Here is a 13,476-nt window from a genome sequence, read left to right on the forward strand (position 1 = left end):
TTCCATAACTGTACATTCGTACTTCCATAACTGTACATTCATAATTCTGTAACTGTAAATTCATAATTTTTGAAGCTCTATGTTCATAATTTTATCACTATATGTTCATATTGTAAGTTCATAATGTCAGAGCTCTGTGTTCATAATTCCATAACTGTACATTCATAATTCCATAATTGTACATTCATAATTCTATAACTGTACATTCATAATTTCCTAACTGTACATTCATAATTCCATAACTGTACGTTTATAATTTTCGAAGCTTTATGTTCACAACTTTAGAGCTCTATGTTTATAATTTTATCACTATATGTTCATAATTGTAAGTTCATAATGTCAGAGCTCTATGTTCATAATTTCATAACTTACATTCATAATTCCATGTACATTCATAACTCCATAACTGTACGTTCATAATTCCATAACTGTACATTCATAATGGCACAAACGAATACCGCCGTTAACGGCGAGACAAAATAATTTTTTTTAACTGGAATGCCGCATTTTTTCTGAAAACGACATCGTTTTGGACTCATGTCTACAGTATAATTTGCCCATCCAAAGGTATTGGGCTTTGAAGCTTCATAAATATGGGGTGGACTTCTAAAAATATGATGAAGCCCAGCCCAATTACTACATCAAGATTTTACCTGATTTCTGACTGCCTTCCATCTTCGTCTCGTCTTCCTCGAGTCAAACAGCAAAGATTCACATTTAACTCAGTCACACTCCGCCGGCCAGCCACCGCAGCAACCGCCGTTCTCCACCGCCGCCAGCCGCCCCCTCTGCCCACTCCCCATGTAAAACGCCAATTGCTATCTTAGTCACAGAGTCCCGGCTTTAATGGACTCACAAAAGCTACCCAATTCCCAACCCATGCGAGTCCTCATTCGACCCCCAATCCCACCCCAGCTCATACCTCCACTCCCCCTAGCCCCACCCCGCTCCCACCCCCTCCTCCCCACCCGCCTCCGCTGAACGGCGTCGTAGTTGTCGGCTTCATCGGGAAACGTCATGCTGATGTCACGAGCTTAATCAACAGAATTATCGACTCGAATGTCTTCGGCTCGGGCGGCTTGGACAGTCCGTTTCGCATCGAGAATTTGGACATTGGTGAAGAAATCAAGAGTTGGTTTAGGTTTAGGGATATCAGCTATTACCATGATGAGGAAAAGGGGATTTTGTATATTCAGTACTCATCGATCGAGTGCCCCGCGCTGGAGGGGAATATGGAGTCTCGTATGGGTTTTGATTCCATATTGGAGGACTATGAGTTCGGGGATCTTCAAGCTATGCTTTTTATCTTCTCTGTCAGTTTTTTCTCCATCACATTTACACTTTCTTTTTAGCTTATCCTTTGCAAATTTAAACGTTTATCTTGTTTTGATTCACATTGCACCCTTTCTATTTGTGGTTCCAATGATACTTGATTGTGATGTCAATGTAGTAGAAAGGATTAAAAATTTAGAAGTGACCTATAAGTTTAGCTATAACCTTATGGATTATGAGGAGAGATAAGTCTTGTGAACTGAGCCACTGAGGAGTGGTAAGAAGAAGAGGTTTTAGACATAAGCTTAAGGTTGAAAGCTCTTGTTTATGCCATGAAAATATATGTTTTCTGTAATCAACCTAGCTTCGCTGTGATTGCTTGGTTCTGCAATTTGAATTTAACAAAATGAGATACTGCTTCCCTTTAATCTGATGGCTTTTGGTGTCCCTTATTGTTTGATCATGTAGTGGTGGAACTATTTTTGGAACATATTGGGAATAAAAAGAAGGAAGAATATAAGCAACTAACTGACCCACAACTGGCATTTTCAGTTTTTGTTAATCCACTTCCTTGATTGTAGAGTGGAAAAATAATTTATCTTTGTTATATAACCTATCATTTCTTATTTCAGATTGGTTTGTGTATATGTGGTTTATGATTAGACATTAGTATTTTTCAGTGGTACACACAATAAAACTGGTATTGATTCTTGTGATTGCAAAAATCATGCATTGCTAATCATAGATGAGACAACTGGTTTAGGAGTATTATTTTTCGGTGATACACATAATAAAACTGCATTTGATTCTTGTGATTGCAAAATCATGCATTGCTATTCATAGATGAGAATATGAGATACTTGCTATCTCCTGAGGCGATAAGGCTTCATTATGATTAGCATTTTGAAGTTATGTTGTTTCATTTGAATTTAATTTAAAGAAGTATACAAATCAGAAAGGATTAAATATATGAACCTTCTGTCTTTTATGGCATATTTTATTCACACAGATTTTGGGTTTCTTTGCTTATCAATCTTGTCTTAGGCAGAAAAAATTTATGACTTCAGATGTGAAACCTGTATGGTCTTGCCTCTGGAGTCCTAATCTTAGGCTTTGGATTAGAGATGTTACTTCATTTATTGCATCCTTTTTTTCCTTGGTGAGTGATTCAATTATTATTAGTTATGCAGGTTTGCCATGTAGTAATTTTTATTCAAGAAGGATCACATTTTGACACCCCGACACTGAAGAAATTTCGCATTCTGCAAGCTGCCAAAAATGCAATGAGTCCATTTGTGAAATCGCAAACTGTACCCCCATCAGCATCTGGCTCACGATTCTCATCTCCGTCACGGACTTCTATATCAGAATCATTGTCTAACAATAATTCTCCTGTCAACAGCCGAGGCATTTTAAGTCGTAATACTTCGGCAATTACATTGATGCCAGGGTTAGGTTCATATGCCTCTTTATTACCCGGACAATGTACTCCAGTAACACTTTTTGTTTACCTAGATGATTTCTTAGATAGTATTCCTGGTTCTAGTGTTGAGAAGCCACCAGAGATGTCCTCACTTAACCAATCATCAAGTTTGAGTAGTTTGCTCAGGCCAAACTTGCCTACAAAGGGACCTGGTTCAGTAGTTGTGCTTGCACGCCCTGTAAATGAAACTGAAGGTGGATTTAGAAAGAAATTGCAATCATCCCTTGAGGCACAGATCCGCTTTTCAATTAAAAAATGCCGAACACTTTCAGGGTCTGAAAATAGTCATAGGGCTAGAAGTGGTGCTATGTCAAATTCAGCTCCTTTGTTTTCCCTTGATGCTTCAAAGGCTGTTGTGCTTGTAGACATATCTTCAATTCAGAAAGGTGAGTCGCTTGAATTTGCTACCAGCATTGTGGAAGATATTCTATCTGGGAAGGCATCTTCAGATGCTCTTTTGCTTGAATGTCACAGCCAGAGTGGAAACAGAGAAGACATACTTTCTGTTAAGGAGTTCATCTGCAGGCAGTTGGACATATTAAGAGGAAGAGGGGGCATGGTTTCCAATAGCAATAGTGGTTCAGCTACTGGCGTTGGTATGGTTGCTATAGCTGCAGCTGCTGCTGCTGCCTCTGCCTCGGCTGCTTCTGGAAGAACATTCACTACTCCTGAACTTCCAAGTCTGGACATCTGGTCCTCTTCTAGTCAACTTATTTTACATGCAATCCTCTCTGCCCAGCATGGATATATAGATAAAACTGAAATCAGCAAAAGGAAACCCCGTCGGCAGAATTCTGTTTCACCACCCATTGAACGCAGTGCATCAAAAGTTAGTGATCCTCTTGAAACTGCAGTTTCTTATTTATCAAGTGGTAGAGGACTGAATGCTAGATTTTCCACTTTATGGTGCCAAAAGGCCCTTCCTGTAGCTAAGGAGGTTTATTTGAATGACTTGCCTCCATGCTACCCAACTTCTCAGCATAATGACCATTTGGAGAGAGCTCTGTCTGCTTTTAACTCAATGGTCAAGGGACCTGCTGTGCTGTTGTATATGAAAAAGTTAGAAGATGAATGCACAGCCATCTGGAGATCTGGCAGGCAACTATGTGATGCAATCAGTCTCACAGGAAAACCATGCATGCATAGGAGACATGAAGATGAAACTGGCACTCTGCATTCCAGTGGATATGTCTTCCTTCATGCTTGTGCCTGTGGCCGATCGAGACGGCTGCGATCAGACCCTTTTGATTTTGAATCAGCTAATGTTACATTCAATTGTTCTATGGATTGTGATAAGCTACTCCCCATGCTCCAGCCTCCTCGTGGAAGTGTTATTGGGCCTGTTCAGCCGTCTTCATGGAGTTTAGTTCGAGTTGGGAATGCCAGGTACTATCAGCCATCTAAAGGTTTAATTCAGAGTGGCTTTAGTGCTACAGAGAAGTTCCTTTCAAAGTGGTCCATCTTGCTTGAGAAACAGAAAGTGTTAAATGCTCCACTGCCAAGCAATTTTCAGCAAGACTCTTCCAATCTGTTTCATAGTGAATCCAAGGATGATTCTAATCCAGACACAATGGTAGATCAGGTTGGTGTTATAAGATTGCATGATAAAGAAATGCGAAGTGAAGTGAAGGTGCAAATAAAATCCTCTTTAGGAGATATTAGAGGTGAAGATAAGACTAACAGTTTCAGTAAAAAACTATCTAACTTTACTATGAGGAAACCTTTCTCTGAGGTGGTTGCTGGATCAGCAAATCCAGATTCAGCATTTCCTCCTCTCCAATCAAAAGCACAACCTCAGCCATCTATAGTGAAGGGTATGAAACAGCAAAGCGATAAAGATGGAGCTAGAGAGAAGGTCAGTAAAATCATTGATGCTGAAGAATCTGAAAAAGTTGGGGCCATTCCTGCTGTGGATGAAGCTGTGAATGGAAATGTTACTCTTTCTAATGGCTTCAGTAAAGTCAATCGGTTTTCAGAGATAGATAGTGATATATTTCCTATGCATATCAACAGCGGTGCAAAAACCAAAACAGTTACCTCTTTGAAACATGTAACCATCTACATTGGTTTTGAGCATGAATGTCCTCATGGGCACCGATTTATATTTTCCTCAGACCATCTCAATGAACTTGGTTCCCCTTATTTGGTCACTGAAGATTCCACTACAGCTTTGGAGCGTGAAGATCATAAATTGGCAGAACATCCCAAAGCGGGTAAGAATGGAGGTCATGGTAAAGGCCGCCGTCAATCAAATGGAAACATTTCTGCTGCATCTAGTAGAGTTAGAAACTTGGAGAAGTCAAAGGAGAGAACAGATAATGGCTATGCATATGTAGATGGATCAGTGCAACCTTCCAAGCCCCCTAAAGAACAGCCCAGTATGATGATAGATGCTGCTTCTTGTAAAGATCTTGAACCTAGACTTCAATCTCATAGCCTTGCTGGCACTGGCTACACTTTCCCCTTGTTGAATAGAAATTTGCCACTATACATGAACTGCCCACACTGTATGAACTTGAAGAATAAGAAGGATGAGACAGATGATAAATTTGCAGGCAGTGTTTCACAGCTTCAGAGGATTTTTGTGGTAGACATCATAACCTTTATTTTTATTGTCAATTTTGTCAATGGTTCTAATCTAATATGATCTGTCATAGAGTATTCCCTCTTTATCTGTTTTTTTTTTCCCGGACTGATTATGCATATCCATTTAGTACTCTGTATGATTCTGCTAGGGAGTGAAATACTTTTTAACTCAATTATGCTAAAATATTCAGACAAAGGAATCTGGCTGCAGAAAGTGATGCATTAAGAGGAATCTGATTGACCGTAGAAACAATTGCCTCTGAAATTCCTGTTGTCTGCTTACCTATATTATGGCTTGTAATCTTCCCTTTTCTGATTTCATTCAAAACTCCTTTAGTTACAAGATTTTGGGGTTATGAGTGTTGATAATTAAATTTTGCATTTTACAATAAATTATGCATTTGGGGTTATCTTTTCTGATTTCATTCATATTTCGAGCCTCATGCACTCGTGTTTCCATTTTCTTTTTTCTTGCTTGTTTATATTTTGCGACTTTCAGCTGTTAACTACTTTTCCATGTATGATAACTAATTATTTTTCAGGCAGCTCTGTTAAGTATGCATTTTGATTTGCAGGTCACACCTCCATTTCCTGTTGTCTTAGCAGCATGCCCCATTATACAATTTGAGGTAACTCCTTCCAGGTTGTTAATACAAGACTGTGGGCTTTGAATTGTAATCTCAAATGGAAAAGATTTTTCTCATCACTTTTTGCTAGCAATAAAGTCACATTATCATTTAAATACTAAAGCATCTTTGGTCATCAAAATCATGAGGGAGCAACTCATAGATTAAAAGGGAAAGTTGAAAAGGCTTAGTCTTTGAATAGGGAGGGGATACAGCTTTCCCTGACTAAAGACTGAGAAGTTGCTAATAATTGAAAACTTCCATTTTGTCTAACAAAATAGGCATACTCCTGTCTGTTTGTCCTATGAGCACCTAAACCTTTAATGAGTGGAACATCTATAAATATAGGATCCTTATATAGATAGAAGTATAGAGTACACAGAGAGACAATTTATTGTAATATTTCATTATAATATATATATATATATATATATATATATATATATATATATATATATATTCTTTCTATTCTCTTTTTCTTTGGTTTCTCACATATTTTGCTACCGCCTAACTGGCGCGGGGTTGTTATTCTCCACCCGCCTGGCCTTTCAATCCCTCAATTTAAACATGGTATTAGAGCCTAAAAAACACTAAAACAAAATTCCTTTCTTCCACCACCGTCGCCGCAATCATCCGCCACCGCCGCGACTATTCTTCCTTGTTCCAACGTCTCTGGTGGTTTTTCTTCCAAACTTTCACCACTGGACCTCTCGGAACCTCATCGCGAGCCTACGCCTGAAGACCCATCCCCAGCTGCCGCCGCACGCGCCGCCACCGTCGTTGGATGTTTTCTTGGTTTTCTAGCTAGATCTCTTCTCCTCCTGTGATTTTGTGATCTCACTTCCTACACCGTTGGATTCCTCTCCTCTTTGCGACCTTATCTGGAAAATTGTCGTCATCCTGCACAAACTCCGGCATCACGCGCCGCCGCATCCTTCATGTGCCGGCGAGCTTCCTCACGCGCCGGCGATGATGTATTTTTCCGGTTCAAATTTTCCAGATTGTTGTTTTGCCCCTTTTTGGAATTTCTCTGGCAAAATTTGAATGTTTTTTGGGTTTGTTGCCAAACTTCTTTCCCGTGTGTTTTGGCATAACCGTGTTTGTTTCTTTATCTCCGGTATGCCATGTTTATCCCAAGGGTGTTCAATTTTAGCACTACTATATTTTATTCCTAAAGGCCTTTGATTATTTCCCATGTTTCAAGTAAGGGGGAGTGTGACTATCTACAATCAATCGGTGTTCTATTTTACTCTTATTCTCATCGATGCCAATCAATGTGTTATCTTCATCACGTTGCTTTGGGTTTATCTTCATTATTATGGGCTCTACTTTATCCTTTGCTATTCGTTGCTCCCTTTCGCCTCTACCACTCTTGATCAAGGCTTTTTTAGCATGTCCTAGAGTGTTTATGTTGTGTTATCTTGAGGCTGTTCATGTTCAACTCTATCCTTGGAGCGTTCATCTTCATTCCCAAGGATCGTGTTCAACTCCGTCCTTGGTGTGTTCATTCCCAATATCGTGTTCAGCTCCGTCCTTGGTGCGTTCATCTTCATTCCCAAGGATCGTGTTCAACTCCGTTCTTGATGTGTTCGTCTTCATTCCCAAGGAAGGGTCAGGCATGATGCCATCTCTTTTGAAGCCATCCATCCTCTAGCTGCACTTAATCTTCATTTGTAATTTTGAGTGAGGCAGAGTGCTTGTTTTAATCCAAGCTAGGAACTTCTAGATGTGTCAGCTTGGGGGGAGTGTTGAATATTAGAAAACTCCTAGTAGGAGTGGGCTTAGTTTCCTATTCCTATTAGGGTTGATTTAGTCGGTTAGTCCCCATGTTCCTATAAATATAGGATCCTTATATAGATAGAAGTATAGAGACAATCTATTGTACTCTTTCATTAATATATATATATATATATATATATATATATATATATCTTTCTATTCTCTTTTTCTTTGGTTTCTCACATATTTTGCTTCTGCCTAACTGACGGGTGGTTGTTATTCTCCACCCGTCAGGCCTTTCAATCCCTCAATTTCAACAAATCCTGTGGTTGGCCAGTGGACATATCATCCTGTTTCTTTTTCTTTTTATTTGATGATTTCAACCTAACATGGCCCAATTTTTAAAAACAGTGAATTTGGACTTTTGTAGGAACTCAGGAAGTCTTATAGACCTTAGTTCCACTAAAAATGCTGTATCTATTTTTAAGTACTTTAATGGTTGTAAGAGACATCTTGACTTCTTGAGTTTTAACTGCTGCTAGTATTTTACATTATATCTGATTTGCAATTAGTATAGGGTATGCTCTTTTTTGTTGTTGTTGTGGGAGTTGTATGTACTGCTTCTCCTTTGACTAAAAAGTCGTTTTATTCACTTACTAGGTATCATGCCTTCCCTCATCTGTTCCAGACCGTGAAACAAAATTGCAGTTCAGCCTTAGCTGTCCGGTGGTTTTGGCCCCTGACAGTTTCCTGTCACTTAGGCTCCCCTTTGTTTATGGTGTACAATTGGAGGATGGAAGTTTGCATCCTCTAAAGCCTTTTGAACACCAGCCTGAACTCACTGCCTGGATTACCAGTGGTACAACACTAAAGGTCGTCTCCAAGGAAAACAATTATGACGAATGATTCCTGACATAGTCAGTTAACGGACTCTAAATGTGGATGATGATAATCAACTGCAATTATGGATTTCCAAATTACTGGATAAATCCTCTACTGCTGGTAAACATTTGACCATGTTCATACTTACTGTATGGTTTCTTAATGTTTTGAGATCAGGATTATGCTGCATAAGAAAGCAAGCTGATATCGGTTTATTTACCTTTTCCTTGATTTTGCATTGTCTTGAGGCTCACAGACAACCAAGGAGTTAGGTTATTGTTAGCTTACAGCCTATTTTTGGCATTTTAATGTGTATAGAAATTTAATGTTGTTTCATTCTGTTTGATGCATTCATTATACAAGACAGATTTAATGGGTAAAACTTTGATGATTTTGAAACTGATGAGTTGCAGTGGATGGAATTAGCTTTTTCTACTCTTAACCACTTGACCAGGTTGCTGCACACCTTCACCCCTTTTCATGAAAAATAAATAAATAAAAACTAACCATTATACTAAGTAGAGTGGTAAACATTTTTGTTTTCAGGTTCCATTATCCAGCTGGAGTTTAAAAGAATTCACAACAGTTGATTTGCCACATGTTGGAAGGCTTTTTGAACTTCAGGTAGAGTCTCCCTCTCTCTTTCTATATGCACAGCAAAACAGCTATGTGAACCTATTTATTCATCTCATATTTGCACCTTCCATAGTTCCAGATGCCCCCCAAACCCCCAAATCTTCTCTTCTAAATGAAATTTACCTTGACATTTATAAAAACAAAAATGAAAATAAACTTTGCTGGCACTCCCCCTATATTGAATAGGGAGATACAGTGGCTGGCCTCAAAGTTTACGGGGAATGGTAGGAAAAACAACAAAAAGTAGCTACTACTTCGAGGACAATTGACTTTATACTCCAGTAGAGTTCAGACTCCTTAAAACCTCTGATTATACTGCCATGGAGTTGGATAAGCAGTCCTAGGGGTTGATGCATAATGCATTCCAACATTAATATGATATTATTAAGAATGCTGATTTGGTTGTGGAGCTAGTACCTAACTGAAGTAGTGAGAATATCTACTAAATGGACACTCACATAGGGGTGCACACACACGTCCACATTTGTACAAATTGTGTGTCAACATACAAGCCTTCTACCAAATTACCCAATAGCCAAACTGGTTGTTTAAAGCTCAAAATGGGTATTTCCTTGGTAATTCCATAATTCATAGAATCATAGAAAATAATGTCAGTGGTAGACAATCAAAGTAAAATGAAAACAAAACGTGGGGGCGTGACTATTTGGCTAATGTAATTCCTGACTTATTGTTTGATGTTTGGTTGGCAATTGGTGGGGGAGCTTTGAGGGTCTCAAAGTAAACTCTCCATTATGCAAGACAATTTGCATAAATTTGTAGTGCTGTGGGGCTAACTATCAGCTCACATCAGATCAAGATATTATAGTGTGCCCAAATTGATATGTTGCTGTTGTAACTATCAAGAAACATTATATAGTATATTAATGTCTGCATCTAATGTCATTTGCAGCTAAGAGTTGAGCATAAATGTGGCACACCCCAAGTTGACATTGGATTGAGGCGAAGCAGGTCTTCGCTCCAAATATGCTGTTCTGTTCCAGCTGTAGGGGACTCTTGCTTGAGAAGAAAGATTTCCCCTACTGCTCATCTTCAATAGCCATGGATCCGGAAAGTGCTATCTACCAAAGATTCGCCAAGGTGCATCGAGACAAAAAGCAGCTACTTCTCGATATATCGGATCAAGCAGCTAAACTGCTAGAACTTTTTGATTCTTTCTGCTGTGTTACACTTCTTGCCATCATGTTATGAGTTGGCCAGAAAAGTTCTGCCTATGGATACTTTGATGGAGTTTGTAAATATGCAAATTGGTTTGGCATAGGATAATGCTCTCTTTTTCCTTCCCGTATTTTGTCAGTGGAGTTTATCAAATATGCATTATAAAATACAGTTATTATTTACTATTACATCTTTTTTTTTTTTTTTTAATTACATAATATATATTCTTTCAGTGATTAGTTGTGCTTCAAATTTGAAGTGTGCATTGAGGAATTTCTGGTTTGTTTTTTGAGAAAGCTACTACCTACTTAGTGTGTAGATTATTAGTTTTTATAAAAAGAATGCAAATTTTTACAATCCATTTCTGGTTTGTTTTTTGAGAAAGCTACTACCTACTTAGTGTGTATGATTATTAGTTTTTATAAACAGAATGCAAATTTTTACAATCCTGAAAATTTACTGCATTCATTATTGGTGTGTTTTTTAGTATTATAGAATTCTTCTAAAGATTATCACTCATGCATGTATCCTCCTTTTTTTTTTTCCCCTCAATTCTTTATTATATTTGTTATGAACTTATTACATTTTTTTTATTATTATTTTGCTCATGTTAAAGATATTTAAATAGTGGTTTTAGTCCATTAGTTGAACTTAAATTGTAGACTCAAGTTCATTAATTATTACTCTATACAAAATTTTTTTCTTTAATTATGTTGAAAGTGACAGTTTCAATATATTACTTATAGATTTTATTAACATCGACAATTTATTTTGAATTTTCAAATTATTAAAGGATAAATTGATCATTTTATAAAGTTTTTCAAAATTCCCTATGAGTTGTCATATATACATTACTTCTATGCAAAACTTTCGCGTAATATGCAAGAATGACAATTAGGAAATTACTTTGAATTGTCAAATGATAACACACTCTATGAGTAATGGATTGAAATTACCACTTTCAATATAATTAAATGAGAAAATTTGTATATGATAATGATGGTAAATATGTTATCGGAGTATATATGGAAAGAATAACAAGGAAGAATTGTCTCGCTCAATATGCCTCGGTACAAGTTTTAGAGTGTGTCCCATCTACAGTCACAAGGGCATGACTACTTTTGGTTCTATGACTATTAGAGTCTTGTTAATTTTAATCCACGACTTTATAACTAATAATTTAGTACCATAACTATGCAATTTTTAACAGATTTGGTCTATCCAGCCAAATTGCCAGTCAATTGTTGCCGAAATCTTTTAATCCATTTTAATTTGTTTAATTTAGGGGTAAATTAGTCATTTCAGGTCGCTTCCTTTTTTTTTTTTTTTTTCTTTTTTTTTCCTTGCACCTACTGGCCGGAATTGTTCCTCAGTATATCGTGGCTGCCGTCGTCGTCATAATAGCCACCAATATCAACTCTTCTCGCAGATGATTGGTGCAGAGAAACCGCGCGCTTCATTCCATTCTGCAGCATCGCATTGCGATTATACTCGGAGACATTGTTAACAATGGCTGCTCCGAGTTTATTCGCTGTTTTTTGTTCGCTAGGTTCTATGATATCGTCGTTCATCGATGCGAGCTAGAGGTAGGGCACACGTTTCCTGTTCGGTCTCACTTGCTAGTTGCATTAACAATTAAACGTTAGGTTTCCGATAATGCCGACACGTTGTTGAAATAGATTTAGCTTAATCGACATTAGCCACGATATACCGAGGAACAATTCTGGCCAGCAGGTGCAAGGAAGAAGAAGTGACCTGAAATGACCGATTTACCTATTAATTAAACAAATTAAAATGGATTAAAAGATTTCGGTGACAATTTGGCCGGATGGACCAAATCTGTTAAAAATTGCACAGTTAGGATACTAAATTGTTTTAGTTTTTAAAGTCGTTGATTGAAATTACCAAGACCATAATAGTCATAGGACCAAAAGTGTAATTTTCTCTTAGAACAAATAATGGTTACACAATAAGTATAACGGCTCCTCTTAATAAGTGTCTTGCTCCTTAGTAATTGTGGTGCTCTCCTCCATTAATGCGCTGACCATCCATAACTGTACTATTGCTCGTTGATGAGGAGGTGCTCTTAATAAGTGCGTTGGGCTCTACATAATCGTTTCACCTGCACAATGCTAAGCTCTTGACCGTTACTATTTGACCGCCTTAACTGCCTTGACGGGTCTGGTCTGGTCCAATACCATGTCCAATTATCCTGTCACCAGCCCTCTACTCCAGGAGTCAACTAGGGAGTAATAAAAGTATAAACTCATTACATATCCCGTCACCAGCTCCCTTGCCCATAGTCTACGAGCGTAGAGAAGTCGGCTAGGAAGTAATAATTTTTTTTTTTCTTTTATACTTCTATTTAATAATAAAAATATTTTTTTTATATTTTTTTAAATATATTATTATTTTTTCTTTATTTTTCTTTCATGTTTTTTTTTTTTGTTTTTTTTTTTTTGTCGGCCGAGGGCTGACTTCGGCCATGGTGGTTGGCCACCTCGACCATGCCATGGTCGAGGACAAGCCTTGGCCACGTGGTTAGCCAAGGACGGTCCTCGGCTCTGCCTGTTTTTTTTTTTTTTTTTTTTTTTTTTTTTTTTTTTTTTTTAATTTAAGTTTTTGTATTTTTTTTTTGAATTACTTGGTTTTGGTTATTTATTTATTTATTGTTTTTGTTTTTGTTGTTGTTGTTGCTGATTTTTTTTTTTTTTTGGTAACCGAAACAAGCCACAAAAGTCTAATTCGAATTGTCATGGTTTGAACTCTAGCGTAGGTGCGCCAATGATGCCATCGAGCAAATCGCAAGCATTTCTCAATAGAATTCCCTACTCGTTGGGCGCCGTAAGGGTCGGACCCTACGGTCATACTAAAGTTGCGGGCAATAGCGAGCCCCTAGGCAACACTTTCAGTGCTCTTGTAGCTAAAGGGCCACTACTTCCGTTGGATGGGTGAGATCTGACCTCTCACATCCTTAGGGCATGATTGATTTTCTATTTATTTTATTTTATTTTATTTTGCCGAAGACACAACCTTGGCCTCTTTATTTATTTATTTATTTTATTTTATTTTATTTTTTTGGTGGACTCTCACCCC

General features: G+C 37.8%; 1 protein-coding gene across 4 annotated transcripts; it reads left to right on the plus strand.

Moving 5' to 3' along the window:
* The first annotated feature begins 647 nt into the window (after positions 1 to 647).
* LOC109176770 lies at positions 648 to 10,585 on the plus strand. 4 transcript variants are annotated; one of them, XM_019326156.1, is made up of 8 exons: positions 648 to 1,313; positions 2,463 to 5,342; positions 5,917 to 5,970; positions 8,347 to 8,688; positions 8,825 to 8,840; positions 8,936 to 9,022; positions 9,115 to 9,192; positions 10,115 to 10,585. In XM_019326156.1, the coding sequence occupies exons 1-4, from the start codon at positions 1,233 to 1,235 to the stop codon at positions 8,590 to 8,592; spliced, it is 3,261 nt and encodes a 1,086-aa protein (XP_019181701.1). In that variant the 5' UTR covers positions 648 to 1,232; the 3' UTR covers positions 8,593 to 8,688; positions 8,825 to 8,840; positions 8,936 to 9,022; positions 9,115 to 9,192; positions 10,115 to 10,585. The 4 variants fall into 4 exon arrangements, with proteins under 4 accessions (XP_019181701.1, XP_019181699.1, XP_019181700.1 ...); XM_019326154.1 differs by lacking the exon at positions 8,825 to 8,840 and having other exon boundaries at positions 8,932 to 9,022; XM_019326155.1 differs by lacking the exon at positions 8,825 to 8,840.
* The last annotated feature ends 2,891 nt before the right edge of the window (positions 10,586 to 13,476 follow it).

The sequence above is a fragment of the Ipomoea nil genome, unplaced genomic scaffold (genome assembly GCF_001879475.1).
Source record: "Ipomoea nil cultivar Tokyo-kokei standard unplaced genomic scaffold, Asagao_1.1 scaffold0755, whole genome shotgun sequence".
NCBI classification, from domain to species: Eukaryota; Viridiplantae; Streptophyta; class Magnoliopsida; order Solanales; family Convolvulaceae; genus Ipomoea; species Ipomoea nil.